The following is a 21,594-nucleotide window of genomic DNA, read 5'->3' as shown; positions in this document are numbered from 1 at the left end:
AGGGTTTGGGGTGCCAGCAGGAGGGGTTGGGGTGCCGGCAGGAGGGGTTTGGAGGTGCCAGCAGGAGGGGTTTGGGGGTGCCAGCAGGAGGGTTTGGGGTGCCAGCAGGAGGGGTTGGGGTGCCAGCAGGAGGGGTTTGGGGGTGCCAGCAGGAGGGTTTGGGGTGCCAGCAGGAGGGGTTGGGGGTGCCGGCAGGAGGGGTTTGGGGGTGCCAGCAGGAGGGTTTGGGGTGCCAGCAGGAGGGGTTGGGGGTGCCAGCAGGAGGGTTTGGGGTGCCAGCAGGAGGGGTTGGGGGTGCCAGCAGGAGGGTTTGGGGTGCCAGCAGGAGGGGTTGGGGGTGCCAGCAGGAGGGTTTGGGGTGCCAGCAGGAGGGGTTGGGGGTGCCGGCAGGAGGGGTTTGGGGGTGCCAGCAGGAGGGTTTGGGGTGCCAGCAGGAGGGGTTGGGGGTGCCAGCAGGAGGGTTTGGGGTGCCAGCAGGAGGGGTTGGGGGTGCCAGCAGGAGGGTTTGGGGTGCCAGCAGGAGGGGTTGGGGGTGCCAGCAGGAGGGTTTGGGGTGCCAGCAGGAGGGTTTGGGGTGCCAGCGGGTCCCTCAGAAGAGGCAGGAGCCCCGTGGGCCCCGTGCCCGGCCCAGCTCTGCGGCCAGTGCCCGGCTCATGCGGGTCGTGGTCAGCCTCACGCTCTGGGCAGCCTCCACAGCCCGGCTCAGTGACCAGTTCAGCTCCTCCAGCTCCTCCAGGTCCAGGCTCAGGCAGCGGTGGTGGCTCCGGGGCCGGGGGGGATGCTCTGCCCGCTGGGACCCCGCAGTGACACCGAGGGGGACCCCGGCCAGGGCTGGGGGTGAGGTAGGAACTGCTGGGGAGCAGTAGCTGGGAAGGAGAAGGGACAGGGGCTCAGGGCTGCTCACTGGCTGTGCCCCCCCAGGGGCTCTGTGCCCCCACTCCATCTTATTTCCATCCCTCTCCCCCATCTCCTCCATGCCCACCCCATAGCACCACCCCCTAAACACAGCCCACCCCCGCAGGAGCTGGTGGCCCTGTCACCCCATTGCCACGGGCAAACCAGAGGTTGCCTGGGGTGGAGACAGCCCCTCCTGGGTTCCCCCTGCACCCCTGGGGGATGCTGACCCCCCTGAGCCCCCTCCCAGCCCCAGGGCATCCTTACAGCACGGAGGGCACGTAAGGCACGAGGGGGACGGGTGCCAGGCAGACGGTGGCAGAGGTGGCAGCAGGGGTGGCTGCCAAGTACCAAATTCTGGGTTGCTCCAGCTTCTCAGCTCCAGCGCGGGGACCCTGGGGACAGGAGCCGCCAGGGCCACGTTCTGCTGCGGGGAGCAAGGTGGTTAGATTATGTCCCCAGGGGGGGTTAGATGTCCCCAGGGGGGGGTTAGATGTCCCAGGGGTGCACCTCGGGCAGCAGCCCCGGGTGACATCACCCCCTGTGCCACACAGGGGTGGGAACAGTCCCCAAGCATCGTCAGGGAGCTGAGGCCGTTCCTTGTCCCACCACCCAGCCCCTGCAGAGAGGAGCTGTGCCAGGCACGTGTCACCCTTGTCACCCACCGTGCGTGGCTCTGTCCCTGCTGCCCGGTGCAGAGGGGCCCATGGGTGCCCGGCAGGTGGGGCAGGATGTTCTCCTGGGGGGGCTGTGCTGGGGCTGCCGGGGGGCATCACCTCCCCCAAACCCAGCTGTGGAGAGAGGAAATCAGGAATGTCCCCGGCAGAGCTAGCCAGGGATGTTTGGGAAGAGCTGAGTGGTTTGGGGAGTCAGATGAGATGGGGAGGGTTGGGGGGGCTTCACCTGCAGGGAAAGGGGGGTCTGCAAAGGTGACCTCTGCACTAGCACACCTGGGACAAGGCTGGGGACGGGTGACCCTGCTCCCAGTGACACCAGGAGCCCCACGGAATCCCAGGAAATCCCAGGGATTTCTGCCCACATCAGGCAAAGATGCCAAGGGGGGCTTGACCTGTGCAGGACCCACACGAGGTCAGGGCATCCCCAGAGCTGCCCAGGTTGGTCCCCCTGGGGGACAGTGGGGTCCGGTCAAGGGACAATGGGGAGAGCCTCAGACCAAGAGGGATGGGTTTGTTTGTCCTCTCCCTAAGCCTTTTCAGTTAATTAATTAAAGATCATTAGCAGCTGTTGGTGGTGGTAGGGAAGGCTGGAGGGGGCTGAGAGTCACTCACCTGGTGCCATCCTGTCCTTGTGACATCGGGGACAACCCGAGGTGCCCGGCTCTTCTGGTGGTGCCGGGGTGGCCCTTGGTGTGCCCGCCTGGTACCGTGTCCCTGACAAACCCCACCGTGAGCCTGGCCGGCGTCCCCGAGGTGAGGGTGGCCGCCTTCAGCCCCACCACCAGCACGCACCTGTGTACTGTCCCCGAAATGTCACCGCCCCCGGGGGCTTCCCAAGGCGCTTCCGCAGGGCAGGGGGGGCCCGGGGCCCGGCGGGGGACGGCTCTGACTCGGAGGCTGCGGCGGAGGACAGGGAAGAGGGCTGGGATCCGCGGGGGCCGAATTCCAGACCTGCAGGACCCGCGCTGGGCTCAGCTCCGAGGGGTCCACGGGACCACCAGGATCTGGTCCCCACCTGGTCCTGTAGCCCCAGAACATCCCGCTGCCTTTGGGGAGTGGCGTGCAGGGAGGAGCGTGTCCCCTCTGTCCCCAGCCCGGCGGGGGTCCCACTTACCGAGGTCCAGCTCCTGCCTGTCCCGGGGCAGCGATGCCGACCTCTCCCTCCGCGTGGGTGTGACCCCGGGGGCCACCCTGCCCCTCACCGGGGGGCTCGGGTCCCTGCAGAGGGGACGAAACGCTGCCACCACCTCCACCCGGCAGGCTGGCAGTCCGCTCCAGCCAAACCCCTCCCTGGTCACAGCGGAGCAGGGGACGGGCTGAGGTTGGGGGTGTCCCCACGCTGCCCCCCCCCCAGCCCCCAGGCTCCCCCGCCACCTACCCCGAGGGTGCTGCGTCCCGGGGGGACGATGGTCCGCTGGCCACCGGCTGCCTCCTGCCCGGGGCGACACGGGGAGCGGCTTTTCCCTCGGGATAGCTGCGGGAGCGGCGCAGGCTCTCCTCCAGCCTCCGCCGCAGCCGCCACACCTCGTCCTGCAGCGCCCGGATGGCCCGGCTGCCCGGGGACAGATGTCCCCGTGAGGGGGGGCTGCAGCCAGCGGGGACCCCAGCAGTGCTGGGTGCCCTGGGGGAGCGGCAGCAACCCCCTCCCAGATCACCCACCGCCGGCACCCAGCAGCTGTGACACCCCCCTAAACCAAGCCTGGGGTTGGGTTGGGCTGGGCTGGCGTCCAGTGCCCAGCGGGTGCTTTTGGGGGTGACCCTCTGCCCCCCAGGGGGGTCTGGCCTGGTTTGGGGAGGTGGGGACACAGCCACTCACTCGCGCTCCAGACGGGAGCCCAGCAGGTCACAGTGAGCCGGGTCGAGGGACGGCAGGTCGGGGGACAGGAGGGTGGGGGACGGCGTTTTGGGGGATGGCAGGGGGCTGGTTGGGCTCCTGGCCATGGCTGGGGGGTGGCCACCGGCGCTGGCACAGCTCCTGTCTCCCACCTCCGAGTCCGTGTGAGCTGGGGAGGAGGGGAGCACAGTGATGAGAGACTGGGACACCCCTCCCTCCAGGGAGGGTGACACCAGCACACCGGTGACACCGGCACCACGAGGAGGTCTGGGAACCCCATAAGCCAGACCCACGGAGCCAGGGCCCCCCCCAGATCTCTGTCCCTCGCCAAGTCCTGTGTACTCACTGCCATCACCGTCGGGGTCCGGCCCCACCTCGCTGCCCGCGCTCTCGACCCAGCGAGGGGGGGAGCTGCTCTGGGAGGAGCTGCTGGGGGGCAGCCGGGGCCCCCCCGTGCCCCCCGGGGGGTAGATGCCCATCAGCGCTGTCTCGGAGGGAAGCGGGGTTGACTCTCTCTTCCGCGGGGCACGAAGGGTGCTGGGGATGGCGATGGAAGGTCCCAGCGAGCCCGGAGTCCTGGGGAAGGGACGGGTCGTGCCGGCAGCACCAGGGCTCACCCCTGGCCACGGGCACTCTGCGCATCTCCAACCCAGCCGCATCCCTGCTCCCCGCACCCTCAGTGCCTCTCCCGCCAGCCCTGCCCCTCTTCCATCCTCCAAATCCCGCAGGCAGAGCCGAATGCCTGCCGGCAGGAGCGTGGGCCGTACCCTGGGCCGGGGGGATGATGCTCGGGGGTGTGCACGGGGGGTGACACCCTGCTGGCCTCCGAGCCCACGAAGCCGCTGTCGGTCTCTGGGGACACGATGCGCTGCTCCTGCAGAGGCACGGGGGCAGCAGGATCGGTGCCCAGCTCCCCGGGAGGCTCTGGGGTGCTCTCTGGTGGGGACCCGCAGTCCAAGGACTCACCTTGTGGGGCCCGTGCTGGGTGACAGTGCTGCCTGTCCCACTGCTGCGGAGGGACGGCGACACCTGCGGTGGCCCAGGGACATCCAAGGGGGGCTTGCCAGAAGCTGGTGGCTCCTCAGCAGTGGCAGGAGAGGGGTGGCCCCGTGTGTCCCCACAGTTTGGGGGTCCTCTGGGGGAAAGCGTCGCAGCTCTTCTCTGCGGGAGGTGCCTGTGGGGAGGGGATGGAGCAGGAATGATGGGGCAGAGCAACCACAGACGCGGGGAAATGCCCTGGTCCAGCTCTCCCATGGAGGCTGTTAACTCTGAGGTAAAACTGGAGACGTGATGTCAAACCTCCTGCTCACCCCGGCCTGGGCACTCGACTTCCCACAGCACTTACAGGGGCAACGTCTCGAGGCTGGGCCCCTCCTCGAATGACCGTGTCCTGCAGGGGACCCTGCTGGGGCCACCGTCGCCTGTGGTGGGTGCATCCACCTCCTCCTGGGACCCGCTCTCCGCCAGGCTCAGCTGCTCCAGGCTTAGCGACTCCGGCAAGGATTTGAAGTGCTTGTACCTGGGGGGATCCGCGGGCAGGAGCGGGTGGGTCTGGGGACATGTTCCATGCCTGATTCCCCCCTGCCCTGCTGTGAGGGCACTCACTGCTCCAGCAGGTCCCCGAAATCCTCCTCCACTTGGTGCTGCTTGTGCCAGAGGGGCCAGGGCAGCCCCTCTGCCACCCCCTCACTGTTCCCTGCTGTCCCCCGATGACCATCCACCAGCGCAGGGCTCTGTGGGTACACCAAAACGGGGTGAGAGAGGCAACCCACCATAAATGCAGTGGGGTGGATGGGGAATCTTTGTACCCCCAGCTCACCTCGGGGTGCGGGGAGCGGGCAGCCGGCGGTGGGGACGGGGCTGGGGGGCAGCGGGGCTGAGGGAGGGGCTGCCGCCTGCCCCCCGGCTCCAGCCGTTCCTTCAGCCCCTCCAGGCGCAGCCCCAGGCTGTAAATCTCCCCTTCCACTGCCCTGCAAGACTCCAGCCATCAGTGCGGGGGGGACATCGACCCGCGAGGACTCTCCGGGGGCTCTGGGGAGGGGGTGGCAGGGCAATCGAGCACGTACCGGTCAGGATCAAACCCCCCCGCAGCCTCCGGGAGCTGCTGGCGGCACCGCAGGTATTCCTGCTCCAGCGCATCCTGCACATCCTTCAGCATCCTCATCCTCTGCGGTACAAGGGTCCGGGGTCCGAGCCTGTCCACCGGGCCCTGGGCACCGCTACCCCCGTGGGCCTGCGGCCCCCCCCGGCTGGGCTCCGGGAAGGGGCTGACACACCTGGAGCTGTTCCGAGGGTGTGGGGGTCCCTGCACGCATCCAGCTTTCAAAGGATTCCACCTGGCCGGGGTTGTACAGGCTGAGCCCCCTCCGCACCCCCTAGACCCCCCCTCATATGAAGCATCCCCACAGACTGCTCCAGCGTGACCCCCCACTGCAGCCCCCTCCCCAGCCTTCCTTCCCAGCACCCCACAGCCCCCTCCTGCAGCATCTCCCCCAATCCCTCCAACCCAGACCCCCGCCGCAGTTGCCCCCAGCACCTTCTGCAACGTTTCCCCAGCCTATCCCTACAGTCCCCCCCCCCCCCAGAACTCCCACCAAATTCCCTCCCCGTCTCCACCAGCACCCTCCCCAAAAGCCCTTCTCCATGCAGCCCTCCCAAAGCCCCCAGCACTCCCCTCTACAGCTCCCTTTCCTGCATCTCCCCACGCCCCAGCCCCCCAGCAGCCCCAAGTCCTTGCCTGTGCCTGCAGCCTGCGGCTCTGCCCCGCCAGTGCCCGGGTGAGCCGGGGCCCGGGGCAGCAGCACGGCCCGGGGCAGGTGGGGCAGCACCCCCCGGGCAGAGGAGGGGACCGAGGCTGGAGTGAACCCCTCCGTTCTGACCGTCCCGAGGCTGCAGCTGCGAGAAAACACGAGGACAAGTGACACCACAGCACTGGTGACACCAGCGTGGGGAAGATGGGGCACGGAGCATCACGCAGAACCGGAGTGGGAGGGCAGTGAGCCGGGCAGGGCACATGGATCAACACACCTGCACCTGGCGAGGCCGGGGCCGCGGCCGGGGCTGTGGCCATACCGAGAGCCGCTGTCCGTGCCTGCGGGATGCTGAGGGTCATCACTCGGCTCCCGGTGGCCACGGTGCCCACGGCGAGGCTGCGGCTGGGCTGCGGCGGGTCGGAGAACAGGCTCACCTGGGTAGGGAGAGCGGGTTTGGGCAGGCAGCCTGCACCCCGACCCACGCACCGTGCCCCGGGGCACCTGCAGCACCTCATGGGCACAGCAGGTGGGTGGGGTGAAGGTGGGGACACGCGTGCGGGGGTCGGTTGGCCCAGCCCTGCCTCAGTTTCCCCACCCACGCCGCGGTGAAGGGCGGGGGGTGGCAGAGGTGACACGGGGACGCGCTTCCGCCCCGGCCCTGCCATCTCAGAGACGTTCCCCGCCACTCCGGGGACAATCCGGCTCAGCCACCACCCTGGCACGGAGGGGACCCCGCCAGGCGAGGGGGCTCGGTGGTCCCCAGGCTGCTGTGGGCTCTGCGGTGGCCTCAACTCCCCTCCCTGGGCTGGGACTGCTCAACCGCAGCTCCCCGGGAGGAGGAAGAGGAGGGAGGCCGGGGGAGGAAGACACAATAACCTCAGGGAGGGGAGAGCAGAGTGGGGAACCGTCCCCAGGCATCCTGACCCCCACCCACCCTGGCGCCCAAGCGCAGCTGGTCGATGGTGTTCTCAGCCTCGGCGTACTTGGTCAGCAGCTTGTGGTAGTCGTCCTGCGGGGAGGGGACACCAGTGGGTGACAGCACCCGGCACGGGGGTGCCCGAGGGGTGGGTGCTAAACAGGGGAGGCAGCCCTAGCAAGGCCGGGGCAGTCCCATGGGTGGGGCGCAGGAACACCCTCTCCAAAACACCCGACCCATCTGTGCAGATGTGGCCCCCGCTGCTCTGCGTGGGGAGAGGGGACAAACTCTGCTCTGCGTGTCTCTCACGGGGGGACAAACATCCTGAGGGTGACAAGCCTTGGGGGGTGACCGCTATCCCGGGGGAACATGAGCATCCTGTGTCCAGCCTGAGCACCGCCCACATCCCTGCTCGCCAGCTCCATGCAGGAGCGGGAAGGGGTGAGCAGCACCAAACCCCCATCGGTGTCCCAGGGACAGTGACACCCCCATTCCACAGTGACACACACCCCCATTCCCCTGCTGGGCCCACCCTGGAGACCCGTCCAGTCCGGGGGGGTGCTGGGCGCTACCTGGAGCTGCTGCACCAGCGCCGTGGCTTGTCTGGGAGACCTGAGCTCCTGCGGCAGCCCGGCCGTGCTGGGGGGCTGCCGGGACACCCCCTCCCCGCTGCTCAGCAGCACCTCCCGGACGATTTCGGCCGGGGATTTGAAGCCGATGGGGCCGCCGGAGCCGCGGGGACAGGAGGGCAGCACCCGGCCCCGGGGTGGGCGGTAGCTCTGGTCGAACTTCACCCGCGCCTCCACCTTGGAAAGGTCGGGCAGGGGGTGGTTGAGGCGCCCTCGGCCGTACTGGGTGCTTTCGGTGCCCGTTCCCGAGAGATTCTTGGTCCCCTTGCCACCAGTTCGCCTCCGGGGGCTCAGGGACCGCGACTGTCGGGCGAGCTTGGAGGGCACGGCGGCGGGCGCTTCTTTCTTGGGCACTCGGGATCTGTCGTGCCCTTGGGGTGCCGGGGGATCCCCAGCGCCCTGGGGCTGCCCGCTGGGTGCCAAGCCGGTGGTGCCGGGGGCTGGCGTCCCCGTGCCAGCTGTCTGGGGCTCGGGGACACGCTCGGGGCCGGGGTCATCGCGGGAGAGGTGCAGGGGGAGGCTCGGTCTCGGGGTCCACTCCTGCCTGTGCCCCCCGATGGTGTCCCCGGCCGTGCCCCAGCCCCGGTGCTGGCGGGACGGGGTGGCAGGGCCAGGGCTGGTGTCCGACAGCCCTGAGGTGTCCCCCCCGTCCGTGCTGCAGCCCCGGGGCTGGCAGAGAGCCCGGCCTCTCAGCGCCTCAGAGGACAGCTCGGGGTAGGGGTCCCCATCGCTCTCTGCCCCCCAGGGCCCCTCGTCCCCCTGGGAACTGCCCCGCTCCTCGTCCTCCTCGGCCGGGTCCTGCCGCGGGTGCCAGAGGCCCTCCTGTGCCGGGGACCCCTCCTGTGCCGGGGACCCCTCCTCCAGGTCCTCACTGTCACCTGCAAAACACCGGCACCGCGGGGCTGTCGCCACCCAGACCCAGCCGGAGTCCCCGGGCCCCTCGCAGCCCCCCTTGGCTCCAGCAGCTGCTGGGACATTTGGGACCACCCCTTTTGGGCTGGAGGGAGGGCAGGACTCACCCCACGGTGGGCTCCTGGCACCCTCCCCAAGGCCGATGACCCCATCCTCGTCCATCCGCCTTTCAAAGTCGTCTTCTTCCTCCTCCTCCTCCTCCTCGCCCAGCCAGCGCGTCAGCTCTGTTTGTGTCCAGCGCAGCCATGGTGCCGGGCTGGCCATGCCCGCGGGCGAGCCGCCCCCGTCACTTGTGTCGCTTCATGGCCCGGCGGCGGTGGCGGCGGGCTGGGGACCTGCTTGTCGCGAATGTAGGTCACAGCATCGCCGCCGCGTCCTGGGGGGGCCGGGGGAGAGGGAGGGATGCTCAGCGGGACATGCTGGGCTCTGTTTGAGGTGTTTCCCCCACGCTGGCAGGGTCTTCCCTGTCCCCCAAATCCCGGGGACAAGAGCAACCCCCGATGACGGGGGGGACACTCTCGGATCAGACTCCCCCACTCTACGTCCCACCACGAAGCTGGAGCTGCCACATCTCTCCCAGCCCTGAAGTCCTCGTGGGGAAAGAACCCCTCAGAGCCAGCCCAAAAGATTAGTCCCGCCCTGGGAACACCCAGCCCATTCTGGCACCCTGTGGATGTCACCCCAGCTGGGCAGCCACACCCTGGTGACCACCAGCAGTGTCGGGGAGGCAGGAGCACCCCAAAGACCCCTCTGGAGGTGGGGGCTGACAGTGAGAGCGATCACAGCAGAGACCCGACACACAAATTCCTCTGACGACCCCAAAGCATGAGCTCCCCCTTCACCACCACCCAGGGTTCCCATCAGCAGCTGGAGAAATGCCGGATGCCAAAACCCCAAATGTGGGGTGTGGCAAGAAAGGCCACGGGGTTTTCTGACCAGTGTCCCCTCTGCTGGATTTGAGCCCTATAAGCCCAAACCAGGCACCACCAGCCCCATGCAGGGGACACTCACCCTGTACCAGCAGCCCCAGCTCATCCCCATTATCGTGACCCCATGGGGAGTCCTTCCAAGCACCCTGAAACCTTCCTGTGCCTGTGGGGCAGCCTCCTTTTGCAGAAGGAGGAAATGATGTTTCCTGCCAGTTTGCAGATGGCCACAAAAGTTGTAACCCCATCCGGCCCTGCGCAGTGGGGGCTGAACCCTTCTCCCACAGCATTTTCCATCAAAACCTTTATGTTTTAATCCAGTTCAGAGCAAAACGCTGTAGCAAGGGAAGGGAGGGAGATCCTTGGGACCATCAGCAGTTGGTCCAAAAAACATCAGCATGAGGACCTTCCAGGAGACCTAAAATTAAGCTTTAAAGTCCCAAAATTCAGCCAGGGGGACCCCAGCCTTGGAAATTTTCCCAGATTCCCAAAGGGAGGGTCCAGCTGGCCCCATCCTGGGATGCTGCTCACAATCCCAGGGATACTGTGTCTGCACCCACGAGCTGTGGCCTGTCTTGGCACACTCACAGGCAGCCAATTAAGCCATCTCGTTACTGTGTAATTAGTGGCAGGAAGAGGACAACTTGACAAACTAATGAAACCACAGCACAGTGCCTGGAGTGGCTGCTCTTAGCCAGAGGGTGCTGTGGTGATTTTGGGGTGCTGCTGGCTCAGAGATGGAGGTGATGAGGAGTAAACCTACCCATGGCACCCATGTGCTCTGGGAAAAGTCCTCTCATCCACTCCCAAGCCTCAGGTCTGCAAATTCCTTGTGTGTTTGTGAGGTTTGAGGTTATTTTCCAGCACCACCTGGCAACAAGGGCATCATCCTTGCACCAGCCTTGCTCCCAGCCCTGCCTGCATCCTTGGGGCATTCCAGGTAGGAGCAAACCCTAAACAATCCCTTGGAGTCTTGAAAACCTCCTGGGGGTTTTGCATGAGGTTTTCCCCCACACACCGAGGGGATAACTCCACTCTCCACACCTGGAGATGCTCCACAGCTTCTCCTGCCACCGGGAAGGATGGGGCTGCCCATGGGATTCTTCAGACTCTGAGCTACTGAAACCAAAGAGGGATTTTGGCTTTAGCTCCTCTCTGCACTGGGATGTTTCCAGCCCCAAATCCTTACACATATCCCAGAGACCCCCACCAAAGTGCCTCCCACCCCACCTTGAGCCCTGAACGATCCCAGAGCGATGAGGAGCCCCAAACACCACACCCAGGATTCCCAGAAGGAGAGTGCTGGATGAAAGGAGCCTGGGGGTTCTGTTCTCTTGGGATAAAAGGGGTTAAAACATTCCCAACCCATTTCTGGTGTTTCTTTAACACCATCCTGGGCCAGGGATGGGGATTTTGCATCTCTTGAAGGAGGCCATGCCTAACCCATCTACCACTGGCTGTCACCCCATTTTTGAGCAGTGGTTCCCGTGTGCACAGCCCACAGCAGCTGCAGTCTGCAGGATCCACTTCCAAACCCAGCCACATTTATTGTTTTCCCAGAAAGTCCCTCTGCTGATGGTCACGGTGGCAAGAGAATAAAATCTCAGATTCTTTTCCCCCCTTCTAAGTGATTTTCTCGCTGTTATGGGAACACAGAAAAGCTTGAAAAATGATGCGGCTTCATGCTCAGCAGCCACAAATCAAACAGAAACAATCCCAAATGTGTGTGCAGAAATACATCCATATATTTTAATTTTCCTCTTCGAAAGCCAGGATTTTTGCAACAGGCAACTGAAAACAGGGCTAAAAAGAAATTGAAAAGCCTCAGCAAGAAAACCCTGAACTCTTCTCCGCCCCAGCCCCTCAACCCCTCTCCTGCTCTACAAATCCCAGCCAGGGCTGTCCCAAACTGTGGCTCGTGAGGAGGTGAGGATGTGTCTCAGCCAAGGGAGGGATGCTCCCAGCAGCGCTGGGTGCTGCCAGCTCTCTATCTGTCCCTGCCCTCAGCTCCAAACCCCTGATCCTTTCTGCAGGCAGTGATCCCATCCCTCTCCCACTCCCTGCCCAGGGGAAGATGGAGGTGCAAGGCTGAGCCCGCCCAGCTCGTCGCACGTGTGGGGCAGGGAAGCAGCAGCCGTCAAGGCCATCGTGAAGCCATCGTGGCTCCTGGGTTTATCAGCGGTGACAGCAGAGGAGACAGGAGCATCCTCCGCCCCAGGGCTCGCTCGGTGGCAGGGAGGGGGGGGACAGGGCTGCTGTCACTCTGCCTTCACTGCCTTGTCAACCCCGGGCAGAGCAGGGGGAATGGGGGGGCTCTAAACCCCAAACCTCCACCCCCACATCCCCTGAGTGATGTGGAATCACCCTCCTTCCCTGTGTCCCAAAAATTGCTTGCCTGGGATGGATTAAAGCCCTCCCTGCACATCCGTGCCCGTCTGGGATGCAGGGCGGGGCTTAACCCCGGTCCCAGGCAAGGGATGGATATTTTGCATCTCTTTTAGGGAGGTTTGAAGGAGGCCAGAACGGCCTCGGGCTGAAACTTGGCAAGAGATGTCTGCGCTCCAGGAGGGAGAAATTCCTAGTGTATAAACCCTTTTTTAAAGCCCACAGAGCCCCGTTTTTGTAGGCATGAAAGCGGGCAGAGAAGCGGAAACGCTGCGTTCTTAGTTTGCATTATTTCCTACTAGAACAAGGGCGGGACCATCTCCGCGAGGAAGAGCCTGACAAACCTCCCTCGTCTCTGAAAGCACACGCCTGTCACCATCACTCCAAAGCCCACGTGTCACCCCAGCTCCAGAGCCCAGGGGGACCATGTCCCCCCCCCAGCCCCCCATACTGGCACACTCCCATGGAGAGGCACCAAAACCCCTTGGAAATGTCATTTTCCCATCACTTGCACCGAAGCAAAGCCCGGCGGCAGGACAGCTCCTCCTTCCCACCCCTTCCCTGGCACACGGACCCTCCTGTCCTGGCTGGGGACACCCCGGGTGCACCCCCAGGGCTGAACCCCCAGACACCCGCAGGGCCGGATGGCCGTAATGCCCTGAAGGCCAGCCTTAATCCCGTCTGGAGAGCGCTGCCGCTGTCCCCCCGCCCCAGCCGCTGGCACTGAGATCCCTGCTTAGCGCAGGGCAGCGAGAGGCGGCGGGGACGCGCCAGGGCAGCCGGCCCCGGTGGTTATGCTGGGGTGAGCCAGCCACAGCTTCTCTGGGCAGCCTGTGCCACGGTCTCAGCCTCTCGCAGCAAAGAATTTCTCCCCAGTATCCCATCTAACCTTGCTCTCTGTCAGTTTGAAGCCATTCCCTGTGTCCTGTCCCTCCATCCCTTGTCCCAGATCCCTCTCCAGCTCTCCTGGAGATCATTTAGGCACTGGGAGCGGCTCCGAGCTCTCCCTGAAACTTTTTCATCCCCAGCTCTCCCAGCCTGTCCGGCCAGTGCCTGCCCTGCCGCGCTCTCCGGCTGCCCTTGAACTTTAAAAAGTGATTTTTAAGCCCTGCCCGGAGGGTACCGAAAGGTTGCGGCTGAGCACGGGACACCCGCGACACCCGCGGGCATCCACCGGCTGCCAGGAACGCGGCTGTCCTTTAAAGAAAACGCGGAACTGAAGCCGAACGCTGCCCCGGCGACTTCCTCGGAGGAGCCGCCGGCAGCTGCCGGCCCCGCAGCCTCCGCCGAGCCCCGGCCGTGCCTCCGAGCCGCCTCCGCAGCCCCTGACGAAACTCTCCCGGAATCCTCCGGCCCCGGCGGGGTGGAGGCACCGCCACAAGAAAAGTTACGACAAGTTTCCCCGGGGCCACGAAGGCTGCGATGGCGTGGGGAGGACACGCCTCGGCCAGGAGCGGCGCGTCCCGCATCCTCCCGGCGCGTCCCGCATCCTCCCGGCACGTCCCGCATCCTCCCGGCGTGTCCCGCGTCCTCGGCCGCGGAGACCCCGCCGGGGCTGGGGGTTCCTCAGCTCCGCCCAGGGACCCCAAGCAGCTCCCGGCTGCGAGCCAGCCCTGCCCGAGCCGGGCTCAGCAGAGCCGGAGGCTCTGGATGCGGCCCCGGGATGGGGCCCGCGGGCTGTGCCTCCAGCTGTGCCTCCGGCGGCGCCCCGGGGGCCCTCTCCTTCCTTCCAGCTGCAGCAAGCGGCTTGCGGGGAGCAGCCGAGCCATTCCCGGTCCCCCCGGACACAGCTGGGGCACATCTGGCCCGAGGACACCGCTGGAGAGGCGCCCCCAGCCCCGCGCGCTGCCCACCTGTAGGGAGGGCCCGGCCCGCGCCTCCTGGGCCGGCGCTGGGCGGCTCCGGTCCCGATCCCGATCCCAGTCCCGGTTCTGATCCCGATCCAGGTCCCGATCCAGACCCGGCCCGGCCCCGCCGGACAAAAGCGCGGCCCGCGGCGCCAGGGGGGCGGGGTCTCCCTCATTAGCATACCCGCCTCACTTCGCCAATCCGCGCGCGCAGAGCGAGCTCGTTAGCATAAACCCCGCCCACCCTTCGTTTGCATGTCCCGCGGCTGCCGGCCAATCAGAGCCGCGGCTGACGAGGCCTCATTGGCATAATTTATGCAGCGCGGGCACCCCCTGGCGGAGCGCTGCGCATTGCCGGGATCCCATAGGATGGGATTGGGATTGGGATGGGATGGGATGGGATGGGATGGGATGGGATGGGATGGGATGGGATGGGATGGGATGGGATGGGATGGGACGGGATTGGGATGGGATGGGATTGGGATTGGATAGGATGGGACTGACACAGACCATCCCCTCCCAGTCCACCAACCACCACCACTGCACTCCCACCTGCCCTGCCAGCCCTGGGAATCTCCCAGGATATTAGGAAAAATATCCTGGCACCTCTGCCCCTTTCTAGCCCCTCCTCCCAGCCCCGAAGCACCTCCCAAGCTCAGCCTTTTTTCTACCCTGATAGATTTATTGAAAAATTAAAAGCACAAGCTCTGTATATATAAATACGACACTGCCAGCGATTTACAAGGCCTCCAGTTGCTCTCTCTGCATCCCCACCTGTGGCTGGTGCCACCTCCCTGGGCACCTTGGGGACCACCCAAGGGAGCAGCAGCCCCCCAAAACTCCCTCCAGGGGCCCACTTGCTGTGTGTGTGGCACTCAAATGACAGCGGGGACACCCAGACTGTACTGTCCTCCTGCCCCGCTTCCAGGCTGGCCGAGGGGAGAGGATGTTCCCTACTCCAGAGAGAACAGGGATGGAGACTTCAAGGGATGTGCCCGTTCTCAGCCTGCCCTACGACGCAGGCAGCGAGTCTGCGTGGGGACATTTGGGGACAAGCTGGGGGTGTCTGCGCGTGCGGGGCGGCGCGGCCGGCGAGGGGAACGCTGCTGTCACACCTTGGCGCTATCCTTCATCCCCATCCAGGTGCTCCCCATCCGCCAAACCCCGCTCCTAAAGGGCCACGTTGAATTCTGTGACCAAGAAATCGATGTAGTCCTTTTCCTTCAGCTTAAAGGCCTCAGCGATGATCCTGGCAGCTTCCCGGTGCTCTTTTCCTCGCAGTCCTGTGCCGTTCACCTCCAAAATGACGTGTCCCACCTTCAGCTTCCCGCAGTTGTGTGCTGAGCCCCCCCGCTGCAGGAGAAAGAGAGGGGTCAGCTCATGTTCCCACCACTCCCTTCATCAACCAGGGGGAACAAATCCGGGAAATATTTCATATCTGACATGATGGATGTGAAATATTTCACTTTTTGGGGAGAGGGGATGAATTTTGCTTCTCCCTTGCTTGCTCCTGGAGCGTGATGCCAGCTGGGATGGCCAAGAATAACCAAGGCAGAGTCAGGTCTGCTTTTTTTTTTTTTTTCTGTAAATAACTTGAATTTTGCCCCAAATAAACAGCGAACAGGGAGACAGCTCCAGAGGGCTCCGTTCCCTGGCTCCCATCCACCATTCCCCCTCCTCAATCCTCTGTCTGGCAGCTTCCAGACATCTGCAGACAGAAGCCAAGCTTTCAGGACTGCCCTGATTCCCTCAGAGATGTCTGGAGCAAATAGCTGGCTCCCAGGAGGGGTATTCTGGGATGGGATCATCCACAGGATACAGATGCTGTCCTCACAGCACGGCAGAACAGGGATGGGGAGGTGCAGGGACAAATGCCCAAAATCCCCAGGGCTCAAGGGCTTTGGCCACGGAGGAGAGGGATGTGCAGTGCACGGAGCTGTCCCGTCCCAGCCCGCCCTACCTGGATGGTGACGATGCGGGGCAGCGGCTGCCGCGTGTTCGCGCCGCCCTCGATGGCGATGCCCAAGGTGGGAGCGCTCTTGGACACCCGGATCAGGCGTGACGTGGGCTCCAGGAGCCCTGGCTGTGGGGACAGATGGCAGCACTGCCAAAGGGGCCTGGACACCGTGTGCCAGCTGTGATCCCTCAGCCAGGGCTCCACGGCAGGCAGAGACACTCTGGCTGCCACCGCAGACGGACTGACACAGCCTGCAGTAGCTTTGCAACTCCTGACATCTAAAATCCCAACTCTGGGCATGTTTGGGAGGGTTTGGGAAGGAGCAGAGCAGCTCTCTGCCAGTCTGCCTGTGTCCCTCAGCCTCACCACCATCAGAACTCCCTAATTTATGTCTGATACCCACTTCCACCTTCCCTTTTGGGCAACAGGTGACTTCACTCACGTGGCTTGTGGATGTCCTTTTAGAGCCAGGAATTCTCCCGTGCCCCAGTAGCTGCTTGCTGGAGCTGGGAGGGATGTGATTTACCCAGGACGGAGTCAATCAGCCCTACAGTACCCCTCTCAGTCACTCCTGACCCCTTTCCCCACAGCTCAGCCCCCCCAAGACCTCAGCAGAGAGGATAACTATCCCAGCTAAGCACGGGCACGTGGCTGCTGCCTGTGGGCACAGGGAGTGGAACGGGCTGGCCAAGGCAGGGGGGCACAGCCCCGGGTGCCCCCTCCCACACAGAGCAGCACCCCAGCCCCCCTCACCGGCTTGGAGGCCCCTTCTGCCGCCCCCTCGCTCCTCGTGGCCTCCTTGAGGCTCTGGCTTTTCCCAGGACCTGGCTGCCGGCTCTTGTCCTTGCCGCTCGTCTCGACCTCCCCGATGTCCACCCCGCTGTCCTCGCTGAGGGTCTGCCCGCTGTCCGACAGCTGGGAGAGCGTGGAGGCTGGGGAGAGACGCGGCGTTGGCGGGCGGGCAGTGCCAGGGCCGGGCTGGCCGGGTGCCCACGGGCCACGCGGCGAGGGCAGCTCCGCTCCAGGGCTGGGCAGCTTCCCTGGGATTCACACCGGGGCTGCAGAGCAAGGCTCCCAAGCAGAGCCCTTCAGAACCGTGCAATTGCTTAGATGGGAAAAGCCCTCTCAGATCGCCGAGTCCAAGCACAAGACCAGCGCTGACAAGGCCGCTTGGAAACCATGTCCCCGAGTGCCACATCACACGGCTTTTAAATTCTTTCAGGGATTCCCTGAAATTCTTTCACGGGATCTCCACCACTGCCCTGGGCAGCCTCTCCCAATGCCAGATCACTCTTTCAGTGAAGACATTTTCCCAATATCCAACCTGAAGCTCCCCTGACACAGCTTGAGGCCATTTCCTCTTGTCCTGTCCCTGTTTTCTGGGAGAAGAGATTGACCCCAACCTCCCTGCACCCTCCTGTCAGAACAGCGGAGATGTGCACAGGCAGCATCAAGAGACAAGTGGCCTCAAACTCTGGTCTGGAATCCAACCCAGATCCCAAACTGGGTTGGAGGGAGAAAGTGATGAATTCAGGGATCCTGCCAGAAGCCAGTTTATGCACCCATGCTCCACAAGAGGGTCTGGGAGGAGACAGGGATGAAGCCAGGTGAAGAGGTGCTGCCATGTAGGAGCTTTCTGCCCTTTGAGGATGAAGAACAAGCGCAGCTGGAGGCTGGAAGAAGCTGAAGGCGCTGAAGAGGCGCTGCCCCTGACCCGCATTAACCTGCGGGAACGCGCCGCCTGCAGTGACGGCACCGCGCCACACGAGGGCGACATTGCCACTCGCGTCGGTCCCGCAGCGCGGGGGCCGGGGATGCTCCGGGACCCCCGGGATACCCCTGGACACCCGGGATAACCCTGGACACCCGGGATACCCCTGGACACCCGGGATAACCCTGGACCCCCGGGATAACCCTGAACACCCGGGATACCCCTGGACCCCCGGGATAACCCTGGACCCCCGGGATAACCCTGAACAACCGGGATACCCCTGGACACCCGGGATAACCCTGGATCACCGGGATAACCCTGAACACCCGGGATAACCCTGAACACCCGGGATAACCCTGAACACCCGGGCTACCCCTGGACACCCGGGATAACCCTGGACACCCGGGATACCCCTGGACACCCGGGATAACCCTGGACCCCCGGGATAACCCTGAACACCCGGGATACCCCTGGACACCCGGGATAACCCTGGACACCCGGGATAACCCTGGACCCCCGGGATACCCCTGGACACCCGGGATAACCCTGGACCACCGGGATACCCCTGGACCCCCGGGATACCCCTGGACACCCGGGATAACCCTGAACACCCGGGATAACCCTAGATCACCAGGATAACCCTGGACCCCCGGGATACCCCTGGACACCCGGGATACCCCTGAACACCCGGGATAACCCTGGACCCCCGGGATTTCCCTGGACACCCGGGATAACCCTGGACCCCCGGGATAACCCTGGACCCCCGGGATACCCCTGGACACCCGGGATAACCCTGGACCCCCGGGATAACCCTGGACACCCGGGATAACCCTGGATCCCCGGGATTTCCCTGGACCCCTGGGATTTCCCTGAACCCCCGGGATAACCCTGGACCCCCGGGATTTCCCTGGACACCCGGGATAACCCTGGACCCCCGGGATTTCCCTGGACACCCGGGATTTCCCTGGACACCCGGGATACCCCTGAACCTCTGGGATACTCCTGGAGCCCCTGGATTTCCCTGGACCTCCGTGACTGCCCTGGATCCCCGGGATTCCCCTTGATCTCGTTTCCTTCTCCATCTGCGAGAGACCCCCTCTTAATCCCCCTTTTCTCTTCACCTCCGAGGGATCCCAGGACTCCCCTGGGGCTCCTCTTCCCTCTCAATCTCTGGGACCCACTGGGACCCTGCACACTGCTCCCTCGCCTCCACTTCTTTTTCCTGGAATAAATGTGACTCTCGAGCTAAGTGTGGGGACAATTACAATTCCCTCCCCCTGCCAAAATACAGAGTTAATAGGAAAATACCAGAATTATTTCTGGTCCCCGAGACCACAGAATGGCCTGGGTTGGAAGGGTCTTAAAGCTCATCTCATCCCACTGCCTGCCATGGAAGCACCTTCCACTGGAGTGAGCCCTGTCCAGCCTGGCCTTGGGCACTGCCAGGGATCCAGGGACAGCCCCAGCTGCTCTGGGCACCCTGTGCCAGGGCCTGCCCACCCTGCCAGGGAACAATTCCTGCCCAACACCCCATCCAGCCCTGCCCTCTGCGTCCTGTCCCTCCATCCCTTGTCCCCTGGAGCTCCTTTAGGTCCTGGCAGGGGCTCTGAGCTCTCCCTGAGTCTCTCCAGGTGAACACCCCCAGCTCCCTCAGTCTCCATAGGAGAGATGTAACCTTTGGATCACGAGATCCATCAGGAGAGCCGAATCTTTGTGATCTGTGTCCTGTCCCATTTATCTCTTTCCGAACACCCCAGGGATGGTTTTTTCCAGCTGCTAAGGTGACACCCACCTCTGGCCTGGGGCAGGGGCCTCACTTCGTTGACGTCGGGCTCGCTGTTGGGCTGGTGCACCTCCACCATGATGAAATGTTGGTTGGCCACGGCCTGGGGGCTGCCCTTGTCCGGGGGAGGGGGCGCGGGGTGCGGGGGTGGGGGAGGAGGGGTCGGGGACGGGGGGTTCTGGAGCCCCTCTGGGGATGGGCTCTTCAGCCTGGTTGGGGACTGGACCCTGGGGAAGGGCCCGATGGGGTGCTGGCTGAGCAGGGAGAGCTGGGCGTCGGGCGGCCTGCGGGAGCTGTGCAGGGACGGGGAGATGGTGGCGTAGATGGCGCTGGGGGCAGAATCCTCGGTGGACGTGGAGGCCGCGGAGGTGACGCTGACCGTGTCCTTCTCGGGGGCGTTGGCAGGGGGAGAGGGGTTTCGGGGAGCCACGAAGAAAAGGCCGGACTGGGAGGACTCGGAGGAGGGACGCTTGGGCTTGTCCTTCCCTGGGAGCCCGTGCTGGGCAGAGGAGGGGTCCAGGGCCTGGGGGGCTGATGGAGGAGGAGGAGGCTTGAAGTTGGGTGGTTCCTCTGGGAAGGAGGAGAGATCATCCTGCCAAAGCAAGCACAGCCGGTAGGACACCATGCCCAGGCTCAGTGTCAGTGCATCTTCATTCCTCACACTGACCCTGGCTGAAGGAGCTGGTTGTTACAGGAACACCTTCCCGACCTGACAATGGGAATGTGACTCACAACTGAGCACAGCTGCAGAACAACCCGCCCAACCTTTGCTGTGGTTGGCACACGGCTGCTCCTATCCAGCCAGCCAGAACCCTTCTCCTGAGCTCATCTGATTAACTGGGTTCAGTGTCTCCCCTGGGGGTTGATATGGCAGAGCTGCTGAAGCTGAGCCACAACCCAGCACCCCCAGTTTGCCTCCTGCTCCCACCCAGCCCCGTGCAGGGCCTTACCAGGGACACATCTGGCAGGGTGTTGATGCTGCTCTGGTGGCAGTCCCCAGCTCCCTCCAGTTCTGACGTGTTCTGAAGGGGCACAGAAGGAAGAGACAAGCATGGCACAGCAGCAGGAGCAACCAGCACAGTGCCAGCGTGATGGGGACAGGGCAGGGGGATGCTCCAAACCCCTCCCCATGCAGGGCCAGCCTTACCCAAAGCATTCTGCCTCCTTGGGGGTGCCCTGGAGACCCCCAGCTTTGTTGGGATACAGGCTCTCCCGAGGTAAAGAATGTGCTCAGAGCATGCTGTGGACCTGATACATGTGGGTGAGCTCCTCTAGGTCCAAACCAGCTGCTCCTGCTGAATTTGTAAGGAGGAAGGAACCAACCCTGAGGGCTGCAGGTTCAGTACCTGATTTTTTTTATTTTTTTTTTCCCCAGAGGAAGAACAAAAGAAATTTAAAACTCTCCTCCCCTGCAACCCAGAGCAATGGTCTCAGATGGAAGGAGAAGCCACTGCCACTGCTTTATGAGTCCAAAAACATCACCAGGAAATGCCACACCATCATTTGGAGGATATCACAGCTCCAGAAATCCAGAAGGGATTTCCTGTGGGAACGTGTCAGTAGGGATGAGCCCAGGATGGACCCACGGATGCAGCCAAGCAGAGCAAAGCTGGCCAAGGCAGGGGTGGCAGAGTGGGGGGCACAGCAGAGCTGGGGGTGCAGCTCTGCCCTGGGGAGCTGTGCCTGGCCCTGCTGAGGGAATCCTCTGCCAGGGGGGACCATCCCCAGCTCCCCTGGTGCCCCTGCCAGGGCAAGCCCAGCCTCAGCCTCCCCTCCCTCGGTATCTGCTGCTCTGGAAGGGGCTGCTGCTGCTCAGGAAAGCTGAACTCTGGCTCCTGTCATGCCCGCAGGGCTCTTTGGATGGGGCAGGGCACAGTTTATGTTTAAGTGCCTGTTATTTATTGCAGGGCAAACAGCTGATTAGCTGAAACGCTGGTGAATCTGCATCTCCCCCAGCTGCTGGAGGCTGCTGCTGTGCCTGGGAGATGTTCGTGTCCCAAAATAGACACGGGAGACAATTAAAGACCATTAGAGAAGCAGCAAAAACATCCATGCAAAGTGCTTTTATCCCTGTGGCTTCTGAAGGAGCCCTGGAGAATGAGAATACAAAGAAACAGCTTGTTCAGGGAGTGACAGGTAAAGGCCTTGGGAAAGCTCATCCTCATTTTTTCCACCATGAGGGTAGATGGCTTTTAAAAGAGAATCACAGAAGATTTGGGTTGGACTTTGAAGATATCTCATTCCAACTCTCTGCCATGGGAAGGGACACGTCCCACTATCCCAGGAGGATCCAAGCCCCATCCAACCTGGCCTTGGACACTTCCAGGGATGCTGCCACAGCTCCTCTGGGGAATATGACTGGCAGCAGCC

The 21,594-nt window shown here is 63.8% G+C and overlaps 2 protein-coding genes across 6 annotated transcripts in view; both read right to left on the bottom strand.

Annotated features, from left to right (window-relative positions):
* Positions 1–79: 79 nt before the first annotated feature.
* On the bottom strand, positions 80–13,840 carry AKNA (AT-hook transcription factor). 5 transcript variants are annotated; one of them, XM_062505620.1, is made up of 22 exons: positions 13,780–13,840; positions 8,723–8,991; positions 7,647–8,581; positions 7,093–7,167; positions 6,433–6,592; positions 6,143–6,300; positions 5,682–5,741; positions 5,472–5,572; positions 5,225–5,375; positions 5,011–5,138; positions 4,751–4,924; positions 4,372–4,579; positions 4,173–4,279; positions 3,752–3,981; positions 3,388–3,574; positions 2,950–3,123; positions 2,686–2,789; positions 2,364–2,522; positions 2,184–2,285; positions 1,560–1,685; positions 1,162–1,321; positions 80–866 (listed from the first exon to the last, which is right to left on the bottom strand). In XM_062505620.1, the coding sequence occupies exons 2-22, from the start codon at positions 8,877–8,879 to the stop codon at positions 590–592; spliced, it is 3,933 nt and encodes a 1,310-aa protein (XP_062361604.1). In that variant the 5' UTR covers positions 8,880–8,991; positions 13,780–13,840; the 3' UTR covers positions 80–589. The 5 variants fall into 5 exon arrangements, 4 of the variants coding, with proteins under 4 accessions (XP_062361604.1, XP_062361603.1, XP_062361605.1 ...); XM_062505619.1 differs by lacking the exon at positions 13,780–13,840 and adding an exon at positions 9,627–9,713; XM_062505621.1 differs by lacking the exon at positions 13,780–13,840 and adding an exon at positions 9,627–9,713 and having other exon boundaries at positions 1,162–1,318.
* Positions 13,841–14,943: 1,103 nt separating this feature from the next.
* WHRN (whirlin) overlaps positions 14,944–21,594 on the bottom strand; it is a 47,464-nt gene continuing 40,813 nt past the window's right edge. Inside the window, exons 8-12 of the mRNA XM_062505943.1 lie at positions 20,175–20,246; positions 19,234–19,816; positions 16,484–16,662; positions 15,734–15,856; positions 14,944–15,126 (exon numbers count right to left, since the gene is read on the bottom strand). Coding sequence (XP_062361927.1) covers positions 14,944–15,126; positions 15,734–15,856; positions 16,484–16,662; positions 19,234–19,816; positions 20,175–20,246 — 1,140 coding nt within the window. The remainder of the gene's footprint in view (positions 15,127–15,733; positions 15,857–16,483; positions 16,663–19,233; positions 19,817–20,174; positions 20,247–21,594) is intronic.

The sequence above is a fragment of the Cinclus cinclus genome, chromosome 19 (assembly GCF_963662255.1).
Source record: "Cinclus cinclus chromosome 19, bCinCin1.1, whole genome shotgun sequence".
Lineage (NCBI taxonomy): Eukaryota > Metazoa > Chordata > Aves > Passeriformes > Cinclidae > Cinclus > Cinclus cinclus.
The sequence above is the reverse complement of the archived record's forward strand: the minus strand, read 5'-3'. Positions and strand labels throughout refer to the sequence as shown.

Coding starts and splice junctions, on each gene's coding strand:
- AKNA (XM_062505620.1), bottom strand. CDS start 8,879: ATGGCCAGCCCGGCACCATGGCTGCGCTGGACACAAACAGAGCTGACG. Junction 5,742..6,142: donor GCCGCAGGCTGCAGGCACAG/GCAAGGACTTGG, acceptor AACCCCGGCCAG/GTGGAATCCTTTGAAAGCTG. Junction 5,139..5,224: donor CCCGCTCCCCGCACCCCGAG/GTGAGCTGGGGG, acceptor GTGTACCCACAG/AGCCCTGCGCTGGTGGATGG.